We start from the raw sequence: 27,468 nt of genomic DNA, 5'->3' as shown, positions 1-27,468 counted from the left end.
CGCTGCGTTGTGCCGTGCTGTGCTCCGGGCCCCTCGCACCTCGCCCGCACGACGCCCCGCTTTCTGCGCGACGCTCCTCCCCTCACACGAAGCGCTCCGGCAGCCCGCCCGCCCGCGCTCCCGCGTTGCTAGGACACCGAGCCCGCTCCCTAGCAACGCGCCCCGTCGCGCGGCGCTTTACGGCAGCGGGGGCGCTTCCCCCGTCCCCCGCCTCGGTGGGACTCGGCGGCGGCGGCGGCGCCGCCATGTCCTCGCCGGGGCGGTCCGAGGAGGCGGACCGGACGCTGTTCGTGGGGAACCTGGAGAGCCGCGTGCGGGAGGAGATCCTCTACGAGCTCTTCCTGCAGGTGGAAGGCGGGCCCCCAGGGGCGGGACGGGGCCGCAGGACGGAGGCCTCGGCGGGCCCCAGCCGGGCGCGGCGGCCGTGTTGTCCCCGGCGCCGGGCAGGGGCGAGACGAGGCCCCGGGCTGTGGTTCGCTGCGCCGGCGGTCCGCGCTGGGGGGCGGCCACGGCAGCCTCCGCCGCAGGAGCGAAGCGCTGCGAGCAGCCGGAAAGCGCGAAGCCGCCGACCGGGCGGGGCCGGGGCCGGGGCCTGCCGGCGGGACGCGGCGGCCGGGGCCTGCCGCCCGCAGGCCAGCGCGCACGGCGGTCCGCGGGGGCAGGAGCACTCTTCCTATTTCGGCTGTTCGCGACCGCCGCTGCGGCTCCGTGACCCTCGGCGCGCTGCGGATGGGAGCGGCCCCTGTCCCGCCCGTCTCCCCTTCCTCGGTTTTGTCTCCTCCCGGCTGAGCAAGTGTCGGTGCCACGGATGGGCCCCAAGTTAGAGAGGAGGTTAAATAATTTAAAGGTGTTTTTAAAATCCCCAACGAAAAATCTTTTTTACACTCTTTTTAATATACTCTGAGCAAGAAATTTTTGATCAGTAATTTGATTAAGGAAAGTTAGAGTAAAACCTGCAAATGTGTTGAGCAAGGTTGAAACTATTAACAGAGTGCGAGAGGCAATAGGAATGATCTGCAGGTGGGGCTCTGGACTTCCATCTATAAATGACCTTTATATCAAAATGTTTTATGTTTTAATGCTTGAGAAGGTACTAAAAATTCTGTTGGTGGGATTTCAGGGAGGTGGTGGGAAAATAACTAAGTAGCTGGACCTGTTTCAAACCTGAGCTTGATTCTCTTTCTTTGGAAATAAGGTATGCCAAGGAGGAAAATAAACGGCAGACAGAAAATGTTAAGACGCTGACTTGGCTTCGGTTTTGATCTCACATTGACAGCATCTCTGGCTGAGTCAGGCTTATTAACCTGAAAGTAGTAAGGAAAAGAGGGGGGAGGATATGCAGAGGAGGGAGCATTATATCACTAATGCAAGCATCAAATTTCAAGATGGCTCGACAATAGTTGCTGATTATGGGCTTTTCCTGAATTTGTTTATGGTGTGTTTGTTTTATGTTTTTTTCCTCCTGGCATGATCCCATCAGCCTCTGTCAAGCTAAAAGGTCCCAGACTCTTGACTGGACAGTTTAGCTGACAGCATGATGATAAACTTGCTTCTACCAATCCACTAATTTCCCCCCGTCTCAGAATGAACGTTTCTTCCTTCTGGTGAGTTTGCAAAATAAAGAGTGCAAAAAAAGAGGTGGGCAGAATCATCTGTTCTCTTGCTATTTCATTTGCTAATAAAAACTATTTCTACTCACCAGTTTTGTTCCACTGATTGATATTTGTCTTAACTAGGCAAGACCTCAGCATGCTACCCAATTTGCTTTGAAAGGCCTTTTTGTTTGGTATATTTTAGCCCTTTGGGTTTTAGCCGTTCCCATCTCTTCCTAACTTTCCGTTTTTAACTTTTCCCTGAAACTATCTAAGAAACAGTTGTTTCTTCTTTTTTTTGTTCTCCTTATTTTCTATGCAGTATTCCTACCTGTTTCCAATACTAAACAGTAGTCTGCTGTTTAACTGTAAATGTTAGGTTAACAAAGCTTATCTTACCAGGGGACATGACTAATATACCCTACAAATTCTGGTACAAAAGTGATAAAAATAAGTGGATGCTCTCAGAATGCAATCTTGCATGATTCTTCTGCATAATCTTCAGCAGTCGTCCAACTGCTGACTTTTATCTGGGTCTTTAGCTCATCCCAATAACACCTACTTATCTTTTTCCTTCTCTTCATCTTGTTCTCACTCAGGTTTCTCTGTCTTTTGCTGCAACAGCATATGCTTCTCATTGCAGTATTGTCCTTTCTTGGAAAGTATACAGTTCAATATTCCTGCTATGGCATAGTCCTAAAGATGCACTCCTGACCTGTAGCTTTTCCCCCATCAAATTATGAGCAAGTATGTATTATTACTTCTAAACTATTAATATTTTTATTTATGAACAGGAAGACTGCATATTTAAAAGACTGATCTGCAAAGGACTTGAGTTTGTTGCTTCTTGCTCTTGAAGAACCAGATCCTCCTCATTAGGCAAATAATAATCAGAAGACTGGATATATGTCATTTTTTTTTTTAAAACTGCAGTGTAGTGCAGAATAACAACCCAAATGCCTTAAGGAGCCAACTCAAGCAAAAATAAACATGTTCAGAATCTTACTGAAATCCCTTCTTTAAAAACAAACAAACAAAACCCCTAAACAAAGCAAAAGCAAAACCCCAAACAAAAACCCCAGCTAACTTCAAGATATTTGGAAAGATGAGATCAACATTTTGAAGATTCCCTGCACAGGACAACCTAGGTAGTATCTGTTTGCTGTATAGCCTGATCACCCTCTGCACCAATAATAAAAACCAGTACGTTATTTTTGGTCCTTTGTGTTTGTCTGTATGACTTCCCTACTTTCACCAGGGTTGGGGGGTGGGGATGTTTAATTTTTCAGCAAAAGCATCTTATTTAATTGAGGATTAGTTTATACACAGCTGGCAAAAGCATAGAGCAATCGGACATGATAATCACAGATGAGAATCCTTAATATCTTCAGTCTGACAACATGGAGGGTATAATAAGGGAGATGGCTCCACATCATCATTCTAAATACAGCAGACAAATTGCAGATTTGTTGTTTGACAGTAATCGTTGAAAATGCAGAATAGTAAAGTAGATTACTTTCTATGGCTTATTTTCTTCATCTAAGCATATGCTGTGTGTTTATTTTGAATGTCTAGCTGTTTATGCAGTTTAATTGCTGTAAAGCTGTTACGAGTTAACTTGTGTTTCCCTGAAGCTATAGATGACTTCTGAGCAACTGTAAAGTACATATTGTATTAGTAGTAGTAGTGGAAGCCTGTTCTACGGATGAGTGCTATTTTTTGATTCAGAACAACAAATTCTCCATCTACTACAGTAATTTAGACATTCAGTAATATTTTTTTACTGATGAATTTTTTTGTAAAATGTTCACTTCATTGCTCATCTGGATATTATATCCTCCTAAAGTTAAGTTGTTGTATCCTTAACACTCCTGAGCTGTGGCAGGAGACTGCTGTTGGCCACGTCTTTTCGTTCTCCTAAATCAGCTGTACAGACTCGTAAGTTTGTTTTGATTAGAAACTGTTGATTTGGTGACTAATACACTGATTCTGTCTTGTGTAGAAAAAATTCATCATCTTTGATATCTATTATGAAAATTACAGTTTCTTTTTGAAAATGGAGCCAGTATTTATGGAATATCACTGCTTTAATTGGTTTCTAGAAGTGCTATGCAAGGATTAAAATGGTACGTGCAGGCAGAGATGGAACTTTTCAATGAAGATATTTCACCCAAAGGGTGTGGTTTGGGGTTTTGTTTTGTTGGTGAGGTTTGGGGGTTTTTAAGGGGGGGCAGAAACAGGATGTTGTTTCTGATGAGGTGATAGGGTCTCTTGATTCCTTGCCATGCAGTTGTGATGAGGGTTAGGCAGTACAGAAAACTGTTTTGTGGTAGTTCCAGATCTCTACTCAGGTTTGCTTTCCCACAGTGTTGATGCTGTCCATTTTAGGAATTTAAGCACGGGTAAAATAGAAGCATATTAATGGAGTAGGTCACTTTTACATAGCTGATATTATCAACTTGCTTTAGTTATGTTAGCTGTGCAAAAAACCTCTGTTAGCTGTGCAAAAAAATTTTAAAAATTAAGTAGAGATTCTCATACTGAGACACTTACACTGTTTCCTACTATGGCAAAATATACATGATTATGAAATAATCAAAACAGAATGAAGTGTCAATCTCTGTTAATTTCTGCGAGAAAATAATACAAATTTCTTTCAGGCTGGACCATTAACCAAAGTGACGATTTGTAAGGACAAAGAAGGAAAACCTAAGTCTTTTGGATTTGTCTGCTTTAAGCACAAAGAATCAGTGCCTTACGCAATAGCTTTGCTGAATGGAATCCGTTTGTATGGAAGACCAATTAAAGTGCAATATCGGTTTGGTACGTTTAGTAGTCTCAATGATTAAGTCTTCGTAAACTGTTTAATTTTTTTAATGACTATTTTTGAATCCTACAGTCTTTTACAAAGGTGACAATTTATAGTTGGAACAAATTACAGTACTTTTTTTAAGAAACAAAAAATTCCTGTGGCTTTTACATAGGGAAGGATTCAGTCTTTGTATTTTTTGTTTACTAAGAGAATACAATAGGTTGGTTCAGAACAGTGTAACTTGCAAGCCAGCTCAGACCACACTGTATGGAAAACATAGCAACACAGGTTTTCATGCCAGGTTACATTTAGGAATCAGGGTGTGACTTTAACTTGCAGTCTGGCAGGAAAAGTTGATTTAGTAAGTGCAGCAACTGTCAAGCTGTTTGATAGTTTTTATACTAAAGCCACAGAGTTATCAGACCTGTTGTTTTAAGTGGAAGGGATTGTAGTTCGAAGAATATAGTCAAATCAGAGTCACATCCTTCATTTTATGTTTATGAAAATAAACCTTCTAGAAAGCTGATGACGAGGCAGCATTTGCAACCCAAACATTAAGGACTCATGTTCCCACTGTGCACTCTGCCACTCCTTACTTACTGTACAGAGCAGTTGCTGGGTTGAAGTAGAATGGCTGAGGTTCCTAAAATCAGAAACATCTCCCGTGTCTGTAACTGAATGGGAATTATTCTGTTCTTGATTACTTCAACAGCCCTGATTTATGCTTCTGTAAGTGAATAAATGATAAATGAACATTTTCAAGCAGTAAAATGATGCTATAGATTATCTGCCATAAAATGACACCTTACCTTTACATACTGCCTTCGATATACTAGCACACTACAGATGACACAGAACACTTTCTGTGGTTTTAACTTGTTAATTGAATAGTCGTAACTGAATAGTCATTATGCTCTTGTCTTATTTACAGGGAGTTCTCACTCATCAGAACTAAACAGCCCTACACATGGTTTTGAGAACTATATTGACTTACATTCACCTTCATATAGGTAACAAAGATCACCTGTGAATGAACTGTACAATTGTAATTTTAAAAAAATCTTATTAAGAAAATTATTTGATGTGGTAGAGCAATCTTAGGTTTTTCATTAAAACAGCTGTTGCATGCTTTAATTGCATCCTTACTGATGACTTGCAACAGGCTACAGTTAATTTTAACATTTCGTTGTTTTAACTTGCCAGAGGTTCAGTTAGCTTGAATTTTCCATTCTTTATTTGTTTCTGCAGGATACAGGACCATGAGAAAATATTGAAATATGGTGTTTGTACTAACAAAGTTTGCAGTTGTTAGGGGAAAACAATCTGACAATGGAGATAATCTTTTTAGACCTCACAAAGTTTATATCTGTATTTTTTATGTGTATACGTACAAGCAGCTGTTATGCACATATGAATGCACAGGTATAAACCTGTCATAATGGAAATCTGAACACCCCAGACTCAGTATTTTTCAATGTTTCAACACTTTTATTTAAAAATGTGACAGAACTCTGTGTGGAAGCTAAACTCCCATGGTGAAATCCAGAACTCTTTTGCATCTGAACTTAAGTACATGTGAGGATTACTCATTAATTGAACCTTTGGGTGTATTTTCCATGTTTTATCAGTTTTTTTCATGGAAGTCCAGTGATTAATATCTCAGTTCTCCTCTTGGATATTCTCATTATAGCCCAAGAGTTAAGTCTCAGCACTCCGGTAATCGGTATGTGGTGGACACCTAGTCTTTGTATGTTTGCTTGTTTTTCCTAGGTATCAAGAGCCTTATGGAAATCCTCCATTTCCTGTTACTCCTTTTCCAATGAACAATAGTTTACCTCATGAATACTCAGGCTTTCAAAAGATGGTGAGTTTGTGTTAAAAATTTGGGAGCTTTTTAATGGAGTTGAATGTATTCTTCATGTCTGCAAACAGCAGTGCTTATTTAACGTCTCAAAATGTGGTTTAGGCTGCTAACTTTGACGGTATTAGGTCTATTTATTTTAGCACTTAGGGGTACTGTAATAACAGGGGATCTACCAAATTAAACTGTTTTCTTACTGCAGGAAGGTCTTAAAGGTATATAGCTTAGGGAGGCTAAAAATGTCAAAGTCTACAGACAGTGCTCTGTCCTGTACTGTGTTCCAAATCAAATCCCCTTGGTGAGACAAGCTAACCTAGTAAAATGACAACCATGCAAGCAATAGCTTCTTCATATACAGCTAAGTCAGTCAGGGAACCTCTTAGCTCTTCTACTCAATTCGGAAATGCCCAGCAGAAGTTTGAAAGGTCCTAAAACCAAACCTAAAACTCACCCAGCAAATCACTGCTGCCCAACTCAGGGCAACAACAGTTTGAGGGTTTCTGGCCTGAACCTGCAGTTCTCACATTCATGATTCATTTTCTGAGCAATAGACAGTGAGAACCTGTATTCCACTTCCTCTCTAACAGACTCTGGTGCACCGGGCCATTCTTGTCCTAATCTTTTTGTCTGAGATGTTCCACAAGGCAAGGGAACTGGTCTCTTCAGATGGCAACCTGTGTGTAACCCTATTTACCAAACACATCATGGAGCTTCTGAATCTGTTGAGTATGGATCGGTAGGACTGAAGAAGCCCAACATTTAATGTGAGGTACCAACTGTGGACAGTACTGCTGCCACCCAGTCTGACTGGGGAATGGCCAGCCCTTTGTAACTGTAGAAGGGGTGAATCTGGATAGATTACTCTTGCTAGCGGCAATGTGAGCAGGAAAAGGGAGAGAGTCTGTTCCCTGTTGCACAGATGTGGTGGTGGCCTGCCTCCCCCTTTTCCCAGACTGTGCCCTCAGAAGAGCTGGTGCTTGCACAAACTTTCCCATCCCCTCCACTGTGGTTGGAAGGCTTGGGAGTGTACCATCTCCCCCGCTGTGCTCGCTGATGAACCCACTCCTCAGTAACAATGCAGTACGTAAACACCAAGAGACCAAACTCAGCAGACCAGCACACACAACCAATTTCATCCCATTTTCTACTTGCTAGAAGGAATGGTATTGCAGTATGTCTCCAATGATTGTTTTTTGCAGCTTCAGCAGGAAGCGATCTCATCACATGTATGCCTTCACACATCTACCTCACCTTTATTTGGGTGAGCCAGGCAGATTACTCACTTGGAGTCTGCCTGCGCATGTAACATACTCAGACATGCTCCCCAGCATTTTTCTGGTTACTGCCAGTCAGTAGAAAGCAGCTCTTTTCTGACCTTTGTAATTCTGTTTTTGTGTTTGGGCTGTGCATTTTGTAGGAGAGGGACTCTTGGGATGCTTCAGGGACTGTAGCAATAACCTGGGCACTTACTGCATTGTTCCAAGTGCTTTGATCCATGGATTCAGTATACCTTGTTGGAACACCTTGTTCCACATTATCTTTAAAATTAGTTAGATCAGGTTAAAAAAAAATCGCAGATGTGCATGTCTTTACATTAACAATAGGCACTGCAGTTGCAGATGTTTATAAAATACATAGATGAAGAAATGAAAGGAATGCCATGTTTGATTACCTTACACAAGGACTAACTGGCAGTTTAATCTTAAATCAGATTATGTCTCTGTTCTAACTTTGCCATGAAAAAATTGTCTACTTTTTCCAGCTATACTAGTTGATATAATAAAATACATGAGCTTTATTCTCAAACATTCTATGTTATGTTATTTTATAATTTATCAGTATTTTCATTGTATAAGCTGTAATGCGTGCAAAATTAAACTCTTCAGAACTTCCTCTTTACAGTGTTAACAACTCAAGTTTCTATTTCTCTAGATGAACCATTTTTTAGCACAGCAGTACACGGTACACAGTCCAATGGGTCAACAATTTCCTTACCATCAGATGACTCCGCCACTGCCTTCAAATTTATCCTTTTCTCCCTATCAGAACCAAGCTGCAAATTTTAAGTCTGCAGAGAGTTCTTCTGAATTGGCCCTGCCACTTTCAAGTGACTGTGAAGTGCGCCGGCTAGATGAAAGCACCTCTAAAAGAAAGGGAGAACAGCAAAGTTGTGATAGTGATACTAGTATTGAGGATGACAAAATAAGACAAAGAGAGTGTGACCAAAAACACAAGAAGCGCAAAGCCAAGAAAAAGACGCATTAATACTGTGTAACTGGATTCATCTTCTTTTTAATTAATTTGCTGTTTTTATTTGAGAGAAATTTAATCTTTCATCTTTGCACTTTATTAAAAAAAGGAATGTTCAAGATTAATATTATTTTTGAAATGTGTTATGCATAAAGTCTACTCAACCTGTTTAAAGAGGAAAGTACTATTTAAGGTATAGGAAACAGAAAAAAACTCGTTCGCTCCCCAACCCCCCCAAGAACCATGGAAAGCTATTATTTCACTAATATAGAAACTTTATAAAAATACATGATTTCAGCCACTCATGAAGCATATGTATCACTTCCATCACTTATGGAATGTTTTTTTGTGAATGGTGTAAGAATTTTCTGGAGCCACTGAAGAAGTATGAGGGCTAGAAATTCTAAGTGTCACATCTGAGATGTGCTTGTCACTGAAGTATCAACACCTGTGACTTTTTTCTCATTTAGCTCTGTTGTTACTTTCAGTTAGGGTTGCCTTGTATGGTTATTGGAACTGTTTTTTTCCAGTAGTAAATTTGAGGTAAAATATGGGCATTTGCACTAACTACAAGACTTAGATTCATTTGAGTATTGATACATATGTATGTACTTCATGGCTGTGGTTGTGTACTGACTAGAACTACATGCATATATATGCATCTTTCTATAAAGTTACTCTCTAGTGTTTTATTTGCTTATTTGAGAATCTAAGTATTCATTGTAACAAATGGATGAAAAATTTAATGAGTATCTCATCTAACTGATAGCACAAAAGCGTGAGTCAGTGGAGTTAGTACTACCTCTTAAGAAGAAAAGTTTTTCCCTTGCTTAGCAGAGGAAGAATAAACTATCTCAAAACATGATGAATCAAAGTAGTCAAATGACCTATTTGCTATCTTTCACAATTGCCACTAACACCCTATAGACAGATACAGAGGTATTGTCTTATACAATACCAAGCACAGGTGAAACACTTTCAAGATCCTATTATTTGAGAAAGCAGAACACTTAATTTTCAGCTATTTAGTATTGCTTAAAGTTAATCCTTTTGTTCAGACTAGATGTAGGATTCAAATTGAACCTGTCAGTAAAGAAGGATTTTGGGTTTATTAAACTCAGTTTTCTTGGTTATAATGTTGCGTTCCTTGAAAGGAATACTTTTCGTCCTTACCCCGGTGTTGAGAAAGAATATGAAAGTTTCCTGGTTTAAAGGTGATGTGTTTTACAAGCCCAAATGAGTTCCAGAAATGGAAGACCATTTAGCTTGCAACAATTTCTCTTTTGTCTGGTAAGATAAATCACAGCTAATAAAATCATTTTCTCAAGACACTGTTTTTAACTTCCCAAAGGGATTACTTCTTTAGCCTAAGAGACATTCCTATAATGCCACAGTATGGCACCTTTGAAATGTCATTAGCAACTGAATTCAACCTTCTCTAGAAATGACTTATGTAACAAAGGTTTGTGCCTTAAATAAGATTTATGCCTTACGTTCTAAGAAACTTGCTAAGTCTGCCCAATCCCTTTCCCTTTTTCTCTCTGCCCTTCCACACAAACACTTGCCCCTTTATATTTTTGGGGTTTTTTTTTCCCACCAGTAACTTTAGGACTAAGCTATGTAGATGTAATCTAACTTCCGTTGGAAGATACTGAGATACTGCTGACATTATACCAGTAAGTCACTAATCACAGAAGTTGCCACAATAATGGAAAAAGTTAAGTAAAATATACCGGATTTCTTTAAAGCTGTTCCCTATGCTAAGGAAATTTAAATATAATCAAGTAGAGGAACAATATGTTAACATTAGCTTAAGTTAAAAGTGAAGTTCATCAGACAAAACAGGTGGATGCCCAAACCAGACTTAGCCTACAAGAAAGAGAAGCTTAGTCAGGTCTATGCTTCTGTGTTCTTATCAGACTTCCCCAGTGGATAGATAAGATAATCTGTTCTATGCAATTGTACTCTACAAAAGGAGTGCTAAGAGGATCATATTGCACATGGCTGATAAAGTATCAATACAGTTCTTCTAAAGAAACAATTTTTCTTACCGTCTTTCTTCCCAGTATTTTTTTTCCTGAGGGAGGTAGGGATTTTAACACCTCTCAGTATCCACTTAGCTAAAACTTGTGTGTTAACAGAAGAAGAGCTGGGCATGTGGGAATGTGCTAAAATTACTTTAGCCATAACTAAATTTCTTTTGTACATCTGTTAACTTAAGACATCACTTTAGTCAGGACCCTGTTGATATTTTAATTACATTGTCACCATGTTTAGGAAATAAAATACTGGAAATCAAAAAAATGCTCGAGTTTGGCCTTGACCAAATATTTCTTAAACCCCCTATCTGTTTCAGTCACTTTTTAAAATTCTTTATGAATATGAAATGAATGTTTTTTATGTCAGTTCTGATTCTAAATTATTGTTATTTTGTCCTGGTCTTTCACTTTCCATGCTACTGGCTGGCCACAAGACCTTGCTTTTCCTGCTGTCACATAGGTCTTGCATTTAGACTTGTTTCCCTGTATTTTATTACATGGAATGCAGTGCATAGTTATTTCCGTTACAATCTCCCAAACTTCGGACGGTATCGCAGTAGTCAGTGATGAGTTCTCATTTAAGGTGGCAATGTGCCAGGTCAACAAGAGTCAAAGGGGAGGTGCCATATTAACTGTAAAGCAAATCAAGATACTGATTTGTGTTAACTTTTGGAAAAACTTTATGTTCAGAAAAAAACCACAGCAATGCAAATTGCTATTATAGCTTCCTTCCTACCTACCTTTATATTTAAATACTAGTGAGCAAGCTGTGCGAAACCTCCAAAATCCAAAACTAGAAAGTACTGAGAAATAACAAAGGTCAAAACTTGCTTATCTGGTCTACCATCTGCCAGAGCTCCTAATGCTGTAGCAGCCTGGTTCCAGAGGCAGGCCGGAGTTTCAGCTGCCAGTCCCAGGTGGAGTAGTTCTGTCGACAGCGAGATGTGCTTTCTAAGTTTTATCTGAAAGCGTTCTGAGTTGGATCTGTTCCGCAGCAACAGCACCGCGGCGTTCTGCTCTAAGTGGGAGACAGAGCTGGTCTCGCAAAGCAGCTCGCGCTGCGGGCCCGGCTCTAAGACGAAAGTACTGTCACCGTTTGTCATTTTCTGATGTGCAAAAAGTCTTCTGGCACACATCCAGCTAAGGGCTAGTTAAAAAGAAAAAAAGTGGTTTTATAGGTTTAGCCACCATTGCAAGCCAGGTCAGCACCTGCGTGCGCACACACCACATGCGGTTCCTCTCCGGCCCTCTCAGTTTCACTGGAATGCTGCCCACTAGCACAACACACATCGGGCCCGTCATTAAACGACACCAGCGAGACAGCAATCAGAGGCAGACCGTGCCCTCGGCGGCGGCAGGTCGCGTTTTAGGGCACAAAGTGCATTTCACCACCGGCTCTGCGGCCGTGGGGGTACCGCGCCGTGCGGCCCGGCCGGGGTGGCACAGCTACCGGGTCCTCTTCCCGGGCCCGGCGGGGCCGGGGAGCCGGACGGGCCTCGCTGGATCCAGGCCGCGGGGAAGCCTGAGGCTGAGGCAGCGCCGCCCTCGCCGCGCCTCGCCCCAGCCCGCACCTGCTCCTCCTCCGAAGGCCGCCGTCCGCCTCCCGCGCCTCTCGGGCGGCCGTGAACGCTCTCCGCCGGCTGCTCCGAGCGGGTCCTTCGGAGTGTCCGCTTCGGGTGGGAGCCATGGCCGCCTCCCACGGGAGGCAGAGCGGCTGCTACGAGCGCCTGCGTCCCACCGGCAAGAAGGTGACACAGCGCGGGGGCCGAGCGAGGAGGAGGTGTTATGGACGGGGCTGAGGGCGGGGTACCGCCTCGCCAGGGCCTGCCTGCTGCCCCGGGAGGCAGCGGCGGCTGCCGGGGGGGGCCCCGAGCGGTGCTCGGGGCCCCCCCCGGCAGCCGCCGCTGCCTCCCGGGGCAGCCGCGGGGGAGGTGCGGGTGGCTGCTTTAAACCTGATGGGATTTCATGCAGGTTTCCTGTTAGGCCTGTGTCAAAAAATTGCAGCTAATGACAACTGGTATGTCCTGGGATGTATCCTTCGGATTTCTAAGGAGGGAGTAATCCTCAGGCCGGGGTTTCGTTCAGTATTTCTTATCATTCTTTCCTGAAGGAAATAGGAGCTGTGCCACGGATAGAAATAGGAGCGGGATCTGAGCAGGGAATGTTCGTGCCCAAGACTCTACCATGTTCTTCAGTAGTAAAAGACAATAGTTCAGAGAAACAATGCTGTTTGGATGTAAAATTCAGAAACCCTAATGGACCACGGCAAACGTTTACGTCTGATAGTGAAGATGCACAAGAAGATGTGTTTGTTACAGAACTCTGGTACGTACATATTTGTTGCGTATTTGTTTCTTGGATTATCATTTAATCATTTGGCTTGTCACTGAAAATACAAGAAAATTTGTGAAAAATCCACAGGATCTCAGAGCAGCCACAGCATACATTTGAGATAGGTGGTTTTTTTACACCACCTACTGAAAAGAACTGTAACTTCACCTTTTGATAGAAATGGTTTTAAGATGTTAATTACTGAGGGACAGAAGTCATTCTTGGGCTTGGATACACATTCCTCAGAAAGTATGGGAGAGTTCATATTTGTTTGCCTCTATTACACTTACCTCCAATGACTTAGAAAATTGACAGCAGTGCACGAGCCTCGTGTTCTTCTCCTGCTTTATGTGTACAGTATACGTTAGTGGTACTTCATCTCTTAAGGTCTGAAAGGAGTTTGCTGTTCTTTAGGTATTAGCAGTTGATAACTTCCAATAGCTAGGTTTTCAAATGGGGGGGGGGAAAACCCACAGGATTTTAACTGTCAAAGATTTAAGGAAGGTTTGCTTGTATTGGACATAGAATCATAGAATATCTCAAGTTGGAAGGGACCCATAAGGATCATTGAGTCCAACTCCTATGCTTTACCCTTGGTGTGATTATACTCTAGGGTATGTGTAAACTGTGTAAAATCAAGCTAAGGTGGTGGTTAATACCCTCTTACAGCGAGTTAAGTTGTTCTAGTAAGTCACGAGACTGTCAATCTCTTTCATTCTTCATACCTTGTGTTAGACTGTATTGGTGGGGGAAGGTAACAGACAAAGAAGTGTAAGTGTAGACCTTATTATAGCTCAGAATTAAATAGCGCCTAAGAACGGCATATTTGGTAAAAGAAAAAACCCAACTTTTTCTTCAGTCTTTCAAGTAACATTGCTACTTTTCCTTTTTTCTTTTTTAAACAGAAATGTAGCCCTGAAGAAAATGTTTTTTTCTTCAGTAAGTTAACATATTCCTGGTTTAGCAGGTGAGACTTTAATTAACTGCTTGTTGATGTTCATTGATGCTCATGGAATTACAGAGCATGCACTTACATTCCACACCATCATTCTATCTTGACCCAGAGCCTGAGCCTTAGATTGCTGTTAGCTTTTTGTACAAAAATAGAAGTATACTACTTTTAGAGATTATATTCAAATATTTTGTGGAGTGTTGTTTATACATAGTAACAGTCATTTTATACGTTATCTAATGGCATTATTTAAAACATTAATATTTTGATAACTAAGCGCAATGTTCTTGTCACAATAGACAATGTTTTTAGAAAACAGGATATAAAAAGCCAAATGAGGCTATCGTTTTTTATCTGTCTGTGTAAAGTTTGGCAATAGACAAAGATTATAAATAAGGTTTCCTTTATACTCCATACAGTGATACAACAATTTGCTAGATTTCCAGAACAAATATTCAGTAATACATTTAAGGTATTTGCCAAGTAGCCAATTTCATGCTTGTGTTTTTCCATCTTTTATGGCAGGCTGCATGTTATTACTATAGATCACCTGCTCATAAGCACCAGTAAAGTCCCTCTGCTTCTTGGGAAATTTTCCATGCAAAAATAGGAACTGAAAGCTCAACTATATCAAGTCATGCAGCTTCCTGTCACTTAATATTTTTGACGTTATTTCAAACAATTTCATGTGTTATGTCTTGTGACCATTACTCACTTTTAACATTTTTGTTCTTTAAAAATCATTTGAGTCAGACATATACACCTCAAAAATCTAAAAACAGGAAAAAACATTTTAAGAGTATTATAACTGTTTCTTGCTTTATTCAATTTTATTATTTTTAAGGAAAAACTGAAAATGGTATTTGCTATTATTAAGCTGAGACAAAACAATCAGATTGTTTCAAGGATTCAGACTATTTGGTTAAACTCTGGCCCTGTTGAAGTTAGGAGTTAACCATCAGTTTCAGAGTAGCTGCGTTTTTTACCAGTCCTTACATTCTACACCATAAATGTAAATTTTCAGTTTTTCTAGAAAGTTAAGTAGTATACTGAGTGCAGCGCTTCTGTATGACATTTATTTGTTCATTGTGTCACACTGTTCATGCAAATGTTCAAGCTAGGCTATCCTTTGTATTTTTTAACCAATTCCACAATGCTTAACAAAAGAAGAGGGAAGAAAAAAGGATTTCAGTTCTACTCAGTGAGAGCTTGTTTGGCTATGAAATAACTAGCTGGATGCAATTAAACTAATATTCTGAACATTAGATATGTTCCCTCTTTCCAGTCACAAGCAAACACAATAAATTATGGCTAATATATACTTGCCTTAGGTGCTTGCAATCTAAATGAGGAAGTTTCACATTAATTGTTATATAATAAATCCATAATGCTATATTATGTTTCTTTAGAATTCAGGCAATCTGGAGATTACAGTGTGAAGGGCATTTGGTAATTCTATTTATCCTCTGGCAGCACTGAGATGAGTTATGCAGAATTCTTAAACAACAGTTCCCACTCATGTACCAATTGGTCTGCTTTCCTCATCTGTCTCAAAAGCTGGCGCTCTTAGTGAGAAGCTGTGTTATTTTTGCCTTAACTTATCAAGTGTAAGGCAAATTCACTTTGCATTAATGTTACAGCTTCAGTAGATGTTTGGGTGGCCCTTGGGTATAGAGAGGTCCACCCCCACCAGAAAAGTGTTTCTGAGTTTTATTTTCTGTCCTGTCATAAGCACAATGGCCCACATTAGCCCGAAGCCTGGCGCCGGCACTGACCGGCACAGTCATGATACGCTGGAAGTACTCACTAGAGAAGATATGACACTGCACTTGTGTTGCAGCTCTAAGGGAGGGAAATCGCCACCAGCTTCAAAGCATTAGAGCTGCCACTGACAGGACACACACTCCAGTGTCTATGCATATGTCTCTGGATGATTCCTAGATGTTTGGGACTTCCTTTAACTTCGAGAACATTGTCAACATTAATCCTTTTGCATTTTCTGCACCTCAGAAATGGTTTGGCACCAAAGCGTGATTTGCTTCGAGTTGTCATAAATCCCACATGCTCATCAAAAATTCCAAATCATCTATTGTTCTTTCAAACAGAGTTCCTGTAGGTTCAGCGTATTCCTCAGCTCTATTTTGCCATTTTAAAACTAATTTTAGTTTTTGTTGACACACCCAGTAGTTTAAAGTTGTTACCTTCATTAAAGATGAGTTCCAATGTAATGCAGTCCTGTGATAGACAAGGTATTTCATTCCAGATCACAAGAGTAAGTGGGTAATGATGCTTGTTTATGAAATAGTATATTTTCCTATAAAGAAATACAGGATGAGAAATGTAGACAGATTCTGAAGTACAAAGGTTCCTCAGAATTTGCTGTTCAGATGTGATAATCTGGTTGGGCTCTTCTTACTTCAGCTGAATTTCAGTGTATTTAAGGTGACTGTAAGTATGTTCCACTATTTAGTCTGTAGCCTTTATAGGATTACATACATTATTTTGATTATAGAGTTTATTTATATACTCTAAATTTCATTAACTTTCTAAGTTAGTAGTTCTGCTTGTTTTGTCTGCTGTATTTCATGCTGTCTAAATTCATTGCTTTCTTTCAGGCTAATATCTATAGGCTATAAGAAGCCATTGGAGAGGGATGACTTGTTTGAACTGAATGAAAGTGATTCACCATACAGTGTGTGTCCTAACTTTGAAAAGCAATGGAGAAAAGAAATCCAGAAGTCTACCACAGGATTAATGGTAGTTATAATTCTGACAATAGGCAATACCCTTTTCTAAATTTAGGGAGTCCAGAAGCTGGAGATGATTTCTAAAATCTTGTTGTTTATTGAACAGCCTACATTTTCTAGGTCACAAAGGCTACTCAGCATTGTGATCAGTGATCTCTAGTGTGGCTATAGGATTTTTCTAAATCATTTAAGTTCAAACTTATCTCTTAGAAAGATACCCAGTTACATTTTAACACTTCAAGTGATACGGAATCTACTGTGACTTTTACTTTGGTGATTAATTACCGTCTTTGTCAAAACTGTTTGACTAATTTCTCTCTGAACTTGTCCGTTTCCTGGTGTCTTATCTTTGCATCTGTATTTCAGGTAGGTTGAGAAGTCTGTTATCAGCTTGCATTATCACTAGACACTCTGGTTTACAGAACACACAAAACATGTTTCAGTTTTCTTTAATTTTAACAATATTGCGGTTTACAGATATTTTGGGTTTTTTGCTTGAGTTATCCTCCTGTGTGATTTTCATGTAAATCCTTGACAGTTTCAGTCACAGTTATTATTTTGTTGTTGTAGTTAAAGTGCACTAGGAGCTCTGTAATGTTAGGAAGTTCACGCGAGAGAGGACCTAACCTGTAAGTCCAGTAAGAGTGTAGCTTTTGTTTTTTAATGACTTACTGAGAAGAGGGCTCCTGCAGAGTCTGACCTTACTGCATCTCTTCAGTATTTTTCTTACCTATTTGTAGATTTGCCCTTTCTTCCACTGACACACCAAATCCCTTTCTACCAAAGCATTTGAAAGTATTTTTCAATAAGGATAATTTTTAATTCCGATACTGTTTTTATTATTCAGGTAATCTGTAAAAAATATCCTGTCCTTCATCACTGTGATAATTAAGAAAGGCTAACTTTTTTTTTTGAGCCCTTGTAAGAATATTTGCAATTGTTTGAGCTAAATTCAAACTGAAAAAAATAGTTACTTGACAACTGAAAATATTCTGAAAAAATAGAAGGGTTATTCAACTTTAAATATAAAGTTACTGTAAGGCTGCTATAAATGATAATGCATTTATGTTGAAGCTTACCTCTGTTTCTCTGATACAGGTTTTTTGACCTGTGATAATCATTTGAGGATTAAATTACTTTCTAATTATATTCGTGGATGATTGGAGCAACCCTAGAAATTATATTTATCCCTTCCTGAAAGACCACTAGCCAGGCTAAATAAAACCAGACTTCATTTCTTACCCCAAAGCTTTCCTTCTAACTGTAGGAAATGTGCTTTTTCAGATCATAAGTACAGTGATGGCTTTAGATGGACACTCTAATATTACATATTTTATATTTGTAAATGTGGATGAAGTTCAAAAATAATTTTTTTCTCTTAGTTCTGTACATATTTTTGTAATCTTGCAGGCTTCTTACATCAGAAGAGTGCTATTTAAGAAAAGAAGTTTCCATAAACCATCTTTGATTTTGCCATTATGGCAAACATTTAAATTTTTATTGATTAAAGTTGCAGTTCTGAAAGTTACAGCTGACATTCTGGCTTTCATGAGTCCACAAATAATGAAGTAAGTTTTTAATGTGTTTCACTTTATGTTCAGAGAGTAACAGTAATAATAAAGCAAAACCAAACTAAGCAACAGCTTAGATGTTTAAAGATTTTATATATCCCCACCCCCTACTTCCCGCCCCAGTGATTATCTGAAAATGATCTAATGAGGAAAGCTCAAAGAGATCAGGAATTTCTTAGATAAAGGACTGAGACAAAACCAGTCGAAGTTCAATTCCACAATATTGTATGTAAGTATTTAATATACTTTAATATAAAATCAAACGTTGAGAAAAATGCAGTAGCAAGATATTTAATTTGCCTGCTTTTTTGTCGATAGTTTTCCATCTCTATTTTTAAAAAACACACTTAAATATATAATAATATCTACAGCTTCAGCATTTAATGGGAAACTGCAATGACTCTGTTATCATGTCATTGGTACCATGAGATTGATGGAAGTGGTTTTTAGAAATTTTGCTTACCACAGAGGTGTTAAAAATTTATCAAGTACTTGTGTGTTTGTAAAGAAAAGAGTTAATGAACAGAATTATTGTTAACCTCCAAACTATACCCTGAATTGGTGTAATCCTGAACAAAATTATTAACCATAAAATCTGTTTGAAGACATCACAGTTGCTGATTATTTAAGATAATGTTTTACTAACACAAAAATAAGAATTTTCCTCCAAATTTTTTTTTCTCTCTTACTTTCATGGTTGGTAGTTGCAACCTTTCTAAGTACAAATATCTAATAATTTTTTTCTTTTTCTCTTTTATGCCATTCTTTATTTGTACTCCATTGTCAGTGAAGTCAGCAATAGCACATTCATGTCTGGAATAGTATTTGAGAATTGTTTCTAAGCTAACGAATTGGAAAACACAGATAAGACCTGCCTTTTTTTAACATTGTATTTCTTTGTGACATTCCACCATGTCTGGATCCAAAACGGATTTAATTAAAGAAGTTGCCAGTATGTCAGTTTATTGAACTGTTTATTGTCAGTTGTTGGCTTAATGCACAGAATTTAAAATTTACATTCCTTCATTTTCAGAGCAATGATAACAGTCAGTGAAAATCATCCTAATTCATCTGGGAGTGGATACGGCTATGCTATTGCTCTGTTTTTTGTAGTTCTCGCTCAAACTCTTCTCCATCAGTTATACCAGCGTAACAACATGCTTACTGCAGTCAAAATCAAGACTGCAGTTGTTGGCCTGATTTACAAAAAGGTAATCATGTATTCTACTTTTCTTTCAAAAAAAAACCCCCTAAAATAAACACTCAGTGTTAAAAGATAATATGCCTACCAGCATGATCAAAACCCAGATCTAATACACTGGTGACGGGCTAATGGATTGACTCTGTATTTTGATGGTTGTTTATTTATAATAATTTGGAATTTCAGCAGCATTTGTATTATAAGGCTCTAATCCTGAAATTACATACTTTTGTCAGCCACCTGTACAGACATAATATTGGAGATATATGTAGAAATGGAACTCTTCCTATTTTGGTTATGAGTTAATTTCCCAAATTTACTGAATGAAGTGGAAAAACTTTTTAGGTTGGATGTCTGGGAAAAAGTAAGCGTATAGGTGATCACTGTTTTTACTATATAGTAGTAGCGAATATAAGAAGCTGAAGTTTGCCACACTGTCTCCTTTGGAGGTTGAAATTTCCCCCCTGATTTTAGTGATTTCCTGTTGAGTTGAATACCCAGTAGGTTCATTGTTTTTCAGATGTTTAAAAGATGGCTAACAGCTGTGGAAATCTATCCCACCTTTAATAAGATATGCTGAGTGGCAGCATTATTAGCTACAAGAGATGCTGGTGCTAATAATGTGAGAAAGTAAAAGTATCTGTCTGACCTGCAAAACATAAAAATGTTTACTATGCTGTTAATATGTAGCATATGAGATGAAGCTGGTTTCTCTGTGCTGCGCCTTTAGTTTACTTTGTTATGAACATGGCACATTGGTATTTTTACTGCAATATTTAACTGTTAAGCACAAGTTAAAGAAGACAAAAAATAATCCAAATCTGAAATGAATTACTGTCTCTGTTAATTTAAAATACAGCCTCTTTTCTTAAGAGAGTCAAACCGATGTTTTGACATAGACTTCTCAGGTGTTTTCTGAACGAGTACACAAAATTTCACTTGTAAGTTGCAAATCAGTTAAATAAAGGAATTCATTCTCTCAAGTCACATATCAAGGTGTGTACATTAGATCATGAACAGGGGAAAAGAGGCTCCAGTTGGGGTGGGCATGTCTTCTGGCAAGTTTCCACAGCTACTGAGTAGAGTTGATTGGTGAATGTCAGGTCAGGTTGTGCTTTGCACATGGGATGGATTGTGGAGTGCGTTGCTGCAGCACTGTCTTTTTACATGCAGGAGTTGCAGGTGACACAGTGGAAAAATGTGAGGCACTAACACAGAGACAGAGAGAGAGAGAGAGTGTGTGTGTGTGTATGTGTTTGTCTGGGTGTCAGTCCTGAGACACCTGGGACTTGTGGCATCTGCCTGCCACACTGACATTACACGTGTGCTTGCTGTGAAGCCTGCTGTTGCTGGTTCCTGCACTGGGAGGTTCTAAGCTAGGCCAAAGCTGAGGCTTTCTGAGCCCTCTTTGCACCATGTTGTCCTGTTTATTTACTATAAAGAGTTGCAAGTCTGTTTCACTGAGTTCAGCTTTGTTCTAATTCATGTCCTTTTAGCTTCTCCTGGGCAGCTACACCCATCAAAATTGCTGATTTTTGTGACCTCTGTATTTTTTGGTTGCAGGCCTTAACTTTAGCAAATTCCTCACGACGAAACTACACAACTGGGGAAATTGTTAACCTGATGTCAGCAGATACTCAGCAACTCATGGAGCTAACTGTAAACATCAACCTGTTGTGGTCAGCACCTTTTCAGATCATCATGGCTGTCGTCTTTCTCTGGAAAGAGCTTGGCCCCTCAGTCCTAGCAGGTGTTGCAGTGCTTCTCTTGGTTATACCTATAAATGCACTCATTGCAGCCAAAGTAAAACGACTGAAGGTGAGATATTTAAATAAGCATAGTAAGGAGAAGTTAAGTTGACATAATATAGGAATGAACGGGGGAGTAAATTATGCTTGTATAAGAATACTATTGGTACATCTAAATTAAACCTTAAACAAATAAACAATGCCAAGCCATAGCTGTTTTTCATTGAAGGGGGAAGCATAACTGCAGTAAGAAAGCCGTACGTTTGATAGCTAAACTAGTATTTAGGTTGGGAACCTAAATTTTCATTATACTGGAACAATATTTTTGTATTGGTAAAAATTACTGTATTACTCAATTTAGGAAAGAGCTATATTTTTGTATATTACATGAGTTAATTCCATTAAAGAAGGGATTTTGTAGGATTATGACCCTCTTCCACTTTTATTATTCAGGATAAGCTGCTCACTCAAATTTAGCACGTTCTCCTGAGATTATGGGAATTCCCACAGAGGTACTGCATGTGTTCTGACTTCTTTTCTGCTTCTCTGATGCTACACTTCTCTTGGCACTGTATTGCCTGTTACTGTGACAATTTCTGTGAGCTCCACTGCAAAAAAAAGTACTACAATCCTAAGTTTTGCATCGCTATCAAGGCAATTATTTGTCTCTGTCTTATTATGCCTTTGATGGTGCAACATGCAGTGAAGACTCTGGGTCTCCACTGATTATTTTATAAGGCTGTGACAGTTTAGAGACATTGAAAAGAACCCAAAAAACCCTCTCACCCCTTTTGCAGCTGAGGTGCTGCAGCTACATATGCACTTAGATGCCTACTGTGATATGAGAGATAGGGAAGAAATACAAAGGACAATAAGATAATTCTGTCTAAAAGTTTGCAACTTGTTGTATTTGAATAAGACTCAAAATATTAAAGAGGTTGTTAATTAGTATTTTAGAAATGTGAGATGCAGAAAAGCCTAGGAGTGAGAAGAATTTCTGTATTTCTTTGATTGGTTCTTTCAATAACAATGTATTAATCAGTAACAGAGGAAACTTTCTTCCTAACTCTTGTATATATACATATATATGTATACAGTGTTTTATATCCATATAGTGTTAGATATATATTCATGTATGTGTCTATATAGTGTTACACTATATTGTTACTGAGTCTGTATTTACCTGCTTAGTGATTTTGAAGATTAAAACCATGTTATCATTCCTGAACACCCTGGGAACTGGAAACCTGTTAAGATTTTAATTCAATGTGAAGAAAAATAAAAAGGACAAAAATTGAAATGCACTCTTTAAGATATTTTAGGGGAAAAATGTTATTTTAATGTATTTAATCCGTTATCCTATCTAATGAATTTTTTTACTACATATACATCTGAAAATGGTATAACTGCAGTGCTAGTGTGTTTTTCAGCAAGGCAAAAATAGCATAAAAGGTATTTATTGCCTACAGTACACTGCATATTTTACTTCACAAATTTTTTTGCTCATTGAAAATTGAAAACGTTGCTGTCTTTTAACCAGAAAAGCCAAATGAGGTATTCAGATCAACAAGTCAAGCTACTCAGTGAAATGTTACATGGAATAAAGGTAATGCCACAACTAATAAGGGTTTTGCTTTTTTCGTTAGGTTGTAAAGATAGAAAGTAAGTTATTTAAAAACGAAGGTTTTATGAGTAATATTTCAGCTGATAATGACAAAAGTTTAAGGAGAAAATGTTTTAACATAATGTGCTGGTTTAATTTGATTTGAAAAACTTACTATCCATGATGCATTAATTTTACTACCACATTTTTAATGTGAATGTAAAATATGTTAATAGATGTCTGAAAACCTTTAGCAGAGTGAAATTTTAGCATAGAAGAAAAGCACTTTTAAAAGTTGTCTCATTTTTGTTATTTATCCTGTTTTGAAATAAACCAGCTCATCATTTATGATACATAAGGGACAAATTCAAATCTGACGAACTAAGAGTGGCTAGAGTATATCTTCCATAAAGACAACCTAATTTTGAGTTATCTCAGGTCTTGCTTTCATTTGTAAAACATTCAAATTTTTGTAGTTTGGCATTGCTGAATATTTGAAAATGACATTTGGAGCTTCAGCTTATTTTCTGAAGCATGGTCACTGCTTTTTTGTTTTATTCAAATATGTTTGTTTGATTGTCTAGATCCTCAAACTTTATGCATGGGAACCTGCATATCAAAGGAAGGTCATGAGCATTAGAGAACTTGAAGTGGATGTTTTGAAGTCATCTGGGTATCTGACCACTTACTCCATGCTAACATTGATATGTATTCCTTTTATGGTTTGTTTTCTAAAAATACTAATTCATGCAGGACTGTTTCTCGTGTTCCCTGTTGCTTTAGTAGCTGAATGGCTCACAAATGTTGCTTCACAGTATCTCAAAACATTACATTTGTCAGCACAATATATTTGAATTCTCAGGTTCTAATAGTATGTATATAACTGGAGAAGAATGAGAGAGATTATGAATTGACCAAGTTTTTAAAGATCTCTGTTAGAAAGTCAGAAACCAAATCCAAAGATTCTGAATCTCATTTCACTGTTTTAATCATACTGTTCCTATTGCATAAAAATCAACTACCTTCTTTATACTCCTCCTTTTTTAAGTTTTAAGGGAATGCATTTTCGATAGGTAATTTTTAGCTATGCCTTCTCAAACACTAAACATCTAAACACATGAAAAAGAAAAAAACCCAAAAATTATGAAACAAATTCATCCTAGCCTTGTTTCAGTGGAATTCTATCAGGAATGCATTCAGCTCTTCAGACCTTTAAATCCCTCTGTTAAACTCCATTGGAAAGTAAATGGAGACTTCAGGGCCTTGGGACGACTGGTTAAGGGATCAGGAGCACAAGTAGTGTTCTCCTCTATCCTTGCAGTTGCAGGGAATGATGAGGGGAGAAACAGGAAGAGCCAGCAGATCAATGCCTGGCTCTGAGGCTGGTGTCACTGGCAGAATTTTGGGTTTCTTGTTCATGGGTCAGTCTACACGACACCAGGCCTGCTTATGACAGATGGGGTATGCCTGTCTCAAAGGGGGAAGAGGATCTTTGCACAGGAGTTAGCAGGGCTCATTGAAAGAGCTTTAAACTAGATTTGAAGGGGGAAAGGGATAAAACCAGGCTTGACAGAGATAAGTCTGGGGGCAGCATGCCAATGTTTGAGTGATGGTATGCTAGCGAGATCCTTCAGTCTGCCATCTCAGTGGAGGTAGAGTATTGAGATCCATGCAGCAGCAAAGACAGAAGGCTTATTGATGTGCTAGAAACCATGGAAGCACCTGAGAATGGTCATGTAGGAATTGGGGCTTCTCCCCCAAAAATCTACTGACTAGATTTTTGAAAATAATTCCAAGTGGTCAAAATAAAAATACCTGTAATAAATAATTCTATTTTATGTCCAATATCATAGCAATAGCAAGAAGAAAGAAAAAAAAAAAGTGAATTTTCTGAAACATCATGTTGGAGTGTTTCAAAATGAAGAAATCAAATCCTGAGATAGGAAAGTTATTCCATATAATTTCATATGTATCTGATTGGGTCAAAGACAGTAGTCATGCTTTTTGTTCATTAAAATTAGAGTATTCCTGCACTCAGTATTGCAGCTATGCAATAATTTCCATGTGCAGCAGTTACAGAGTCCCTGTTTATACATAAGCAGAAATGGGATCCTGCACCTTTCATATGCAAACAAAAATAGTATCTGTGTATATATTTTAGTTATAATGTGATTTTGCTTCTGGGTATCTCTTTTTCATTTTCATATTTAAAAGGTCTTATTGGCTACATTTGGAGTCTTCTTTCATCTGGACAAAGAGAATGTTTTAACAGCAACTAAAGTTTTTACATCTATTTCTTTATTTAACATTTTGCGACTGCCTTTGTTTGATTTACCATCCGTGATCTCTGCTGTAGCCCAGGTAAGCATACTATGAAAAAATGCTATAAAAGGCCAATGTTTGTACTCCGTCACGTTTCACTTACTTCTAGGAGTGATTAACTCATTTAATTATTTTAAGTTACATTTTATTGAGATGAAACTGCACAGTATTTTTATGGAATGAGAAGCATGAAGGCTGTTTAAAGGATGTCTGTCAGCCTTTTAAGTAGAATGAAAATTGGGTAGCACACCTAATTGTGACTGAGCTTTTGGTTTCTTGCTTTTCTTCCTTCAGTGGACTAGACTCAACTTCTGCTCCTATTCTCTCAACTTCTCTTCTTCATAGTCCCTGAAGATAAAAGTATGAACAATTTAGGCTGCACATGTTTAAATCACTCAGCCATTGTTATATATTGGAGCCCTTGGGACCAAGTATGGGAGACCCATTGTGGACTCTGCAATACTGTTTTTCTCAAGTCACCACTGAAGCAAGTAGAGAAAAAAGGAGTAGAGCTGCTGAGGATACCATATCAGCAACCTTCAGTCCTAATGGTACACCAGTAGGGTTACCATATGAGTTGGGAACTTCTAGCTGTCAAGACTATTATGGGTATATTATATGAGCAGCTCATGAATGTACTCTGTCACAGCTTGTACACATCTCAGCTTTTTGTAAGGAAGGGGACTGCTGTGAGCAGATACTCATCCTGATTTGATTTAATTTATGGTTAGCATACTTAAGATCAAAACCTTGTCTTTTCCTAAGGTTTACTTCTAATAGCTTAAAAATTAGCACAAGCGTAACTTCATCTCACTTTTTCACAGCACAGTGATGGACATCTCATGATGCGCTCATAGTAAAATGTTGTCTTCATTATAAGAAGACAGAGTTACTGTGGACTAGTTCTTAAAAAAAAAAAAAAAGCTGAAGTGTTTTCACCACAGGTTTATGAAAACAAACTAATTGAGTCAGAGGAACCAGACATTCAAGGATTAACTGTTATCTTTTAATACTGGGTATGTCAAACACGCTTTGTTACTTTGTAACTACCAACCAGTAGATCCCCAGGAAAAAAATACACTTATTTATGACTTTAGATTGTTTAGTACTTCAAGGAAAATAGTTTTTAAATACCTAAATACCTTTTTTGTCTACCTTCAAATAAGACAAAGAATATGTCTTCCCATATTATCTAGAACTTTTAAAATATTATTTAAAAATGTAGGGAGCACAGGCATGTTATAAATATTTTATACATCTGTTCATCTTGCAGACCAAAGTTTCTGTGAGCCGTTTAGAAGATTTTCTGTGTGCTGAGGATCTTAACCCTGAGGATGTCAATACAAGCTACAGTGGAAGTAAGCAGTAGTTACTAGTTTTTAATTGGTCATGGGTTTATATGGATGATCATTATGAAACTCAACTGAGGGGATGGATTAGCAACTCTTTGCTCTTTTTTCTTTACTGAACAGATCATGCTGTTGGGTTTATTGGTGCTTCTTTCCACTGGGAAAATAATGGCCTGCCAGTCTTAAAAAAGTAAGATATTTCTTACTTATCTTTATGAGCTCCTTTGGCAGAATGTGTTATCTATAGAGATTTTGTTCAGGTTTAATGTATTCTGATTCAGACTAGTTCATGATATTACACGCCAAAAAGAACATCAATTATTGTTTCCAGAGTATCCCATGTGATCAGTATGCTCTGGAAAGTCAAATCTGACCTGGTCTCCCTGATGCTCGAAGACAAACCACATAAAAGTGCATGTTCCCCAGCACAGCACTGTATAAGTGCTATGGGAAGCCACTGCTCTTCTTCCTTCTTCATTCCTTCTTTCCTACGACCTTTTCCCTCGGTTTGCACAAGGGAGATTTAACTGCAATATCAATTTTTCCTGAATTGCATTTTGGGGACCATTAACTGCCAAGATGCACTTTTGTCAGTGTAGCATTTTATTTTGCCTACAAGTAAGCTAAAGTAGTTTATGCAGCCTTGCATTGAATGCTGATCTTAAAATTGGGCTATGGCTTCCTTTGGAAAAAGGAAACAAACAAAAAGTTTGCTTTTCTCACAGTGAACTCTCTTGCCTGAAAACACCACTCTTTTTGTTTGTCATTTCTTAACAAGGTATTTCTTAGGTGTAAATTCAGCTATGCTTAAACTGCTACGCAATGAACACTTTGGAGGGTAAGTAAGGAAATGGAGTAACCAAGCCCTTGAGTGGAATGATGAACCATTTTGATAAGCTCTATACAGCTGTTAAATTTTACTAAGGCAGCTGAAGAGGTTACAACCCACCCAGTCTAACCCTCTCACCACACGGTCTACCCTATTCCTCTCAGGGCTGGGGGGATCACTTCCCATAACGTGGCATTGAGTATCCACATCTCAGCCACCATAGCCTGCAATATAGTATCCAGGTATGAGCTGCCTTCAGCA

At 38.7% G+C, this 27,468-nt stretch overlaps 2 protein-coding genes across 2 annotated transcripts in view; both read left to right on the top strand.

The window, feature by feature from the left end:
• The first annotated feature begins 245 nt into the window (after window positions 1-245).
• Window positions 246-8,539, top strand: RBM11 (RNA binding motif protein 11). Its single transcript, XM_059823568.1, has 5 exons — window positions 246-347; window positions 4,253-4,415; window positions 5,336-5,414; window positions 6,175-6,268; window positions 8,198-8,539. The coding sequence occupies exons 1-5, from the start codon at window positions 246-248 to the stop codon at window positions 8,528-8,530; spliced, it is 771 nt and encodes a 256-aa protein (XP_059679551.1). The 3' UTR covers window positions 8,531-8,539.
• Window positions 8,540-12,239: 3,700 nt separating this feature from the next.
• Window positions 12,240-27,468, top strand: part of LOC104253293 (multidrug resistance-associated protein 1) — a 34,814-nt gene continuing 19,585 nt past the window's right edge. The window contains 10 exon segments of the mRNA XM_059835640.1: window positions 12,240-12,312; window positions 16,467-16,594; window positions 17,995-18,152; window positions 19,189-19,366; window positions 20,920-21,174; window positions 22,645-22,710; window positions 23,292-23,429; window positions 24,922-25,068; window positions 26,303-26,384; window positions 26,496-26,568. Coding sequence (XP_059691623.1) covers window positions 12,240-12,312; window positions 16,467-16,594; window positions 17,995-18,152; window positions 19,189-19,366; window positions 20,920-21,174; window positions 22,645-22,710; window positions 23,292-23,429; window positions 24,922-25,068; window positions 26,303-26,384; window positions 26,496-26,568 — 1,298 coding nt within the window.

This window comes from Gavia stellata, chromosome 1 (genome assembly GCF_030936135.1).
Source record: "Gavia stellata isolate bGavSte3 chromosome 1, bGavSte3.hap2, whole genome shotgun sequence".
Classification (NCBI taxonomy): domain Eukaryota; kingdom Metazoa; phylum Chordata; class Aves; order Gaviiformes; family Gaviidae; genus Gavia; species Gavia stellata.
Note: the sequence above shows the minus strand (reverse complement) of the source record. Positions and strands in the feature narration are given on the sequence as shown.

Coding starts and splice junctions, on each gene's coding strand:
- RBM11 (XM_059823568.1), top strand. CDS start 246: ATGTCCTCGCCGGGGCGGTCCGAGGAGGCGGACCGGACGCTGTTCGTG. Junction 4,416..5,335: donor TAAAGTGCAATATCGGTTTG/GTACGTTTAGTA, acceptor TCTTATTTACAG/GGAGTTCTCACTCATCAGAA. Junction 5,415..6,174: donor TTACATTCACCTTCATATAG/GTAACAAAGATC, acceptor TGTTTTTCCTAG/GTATCAAGAGCCTTATGGAA.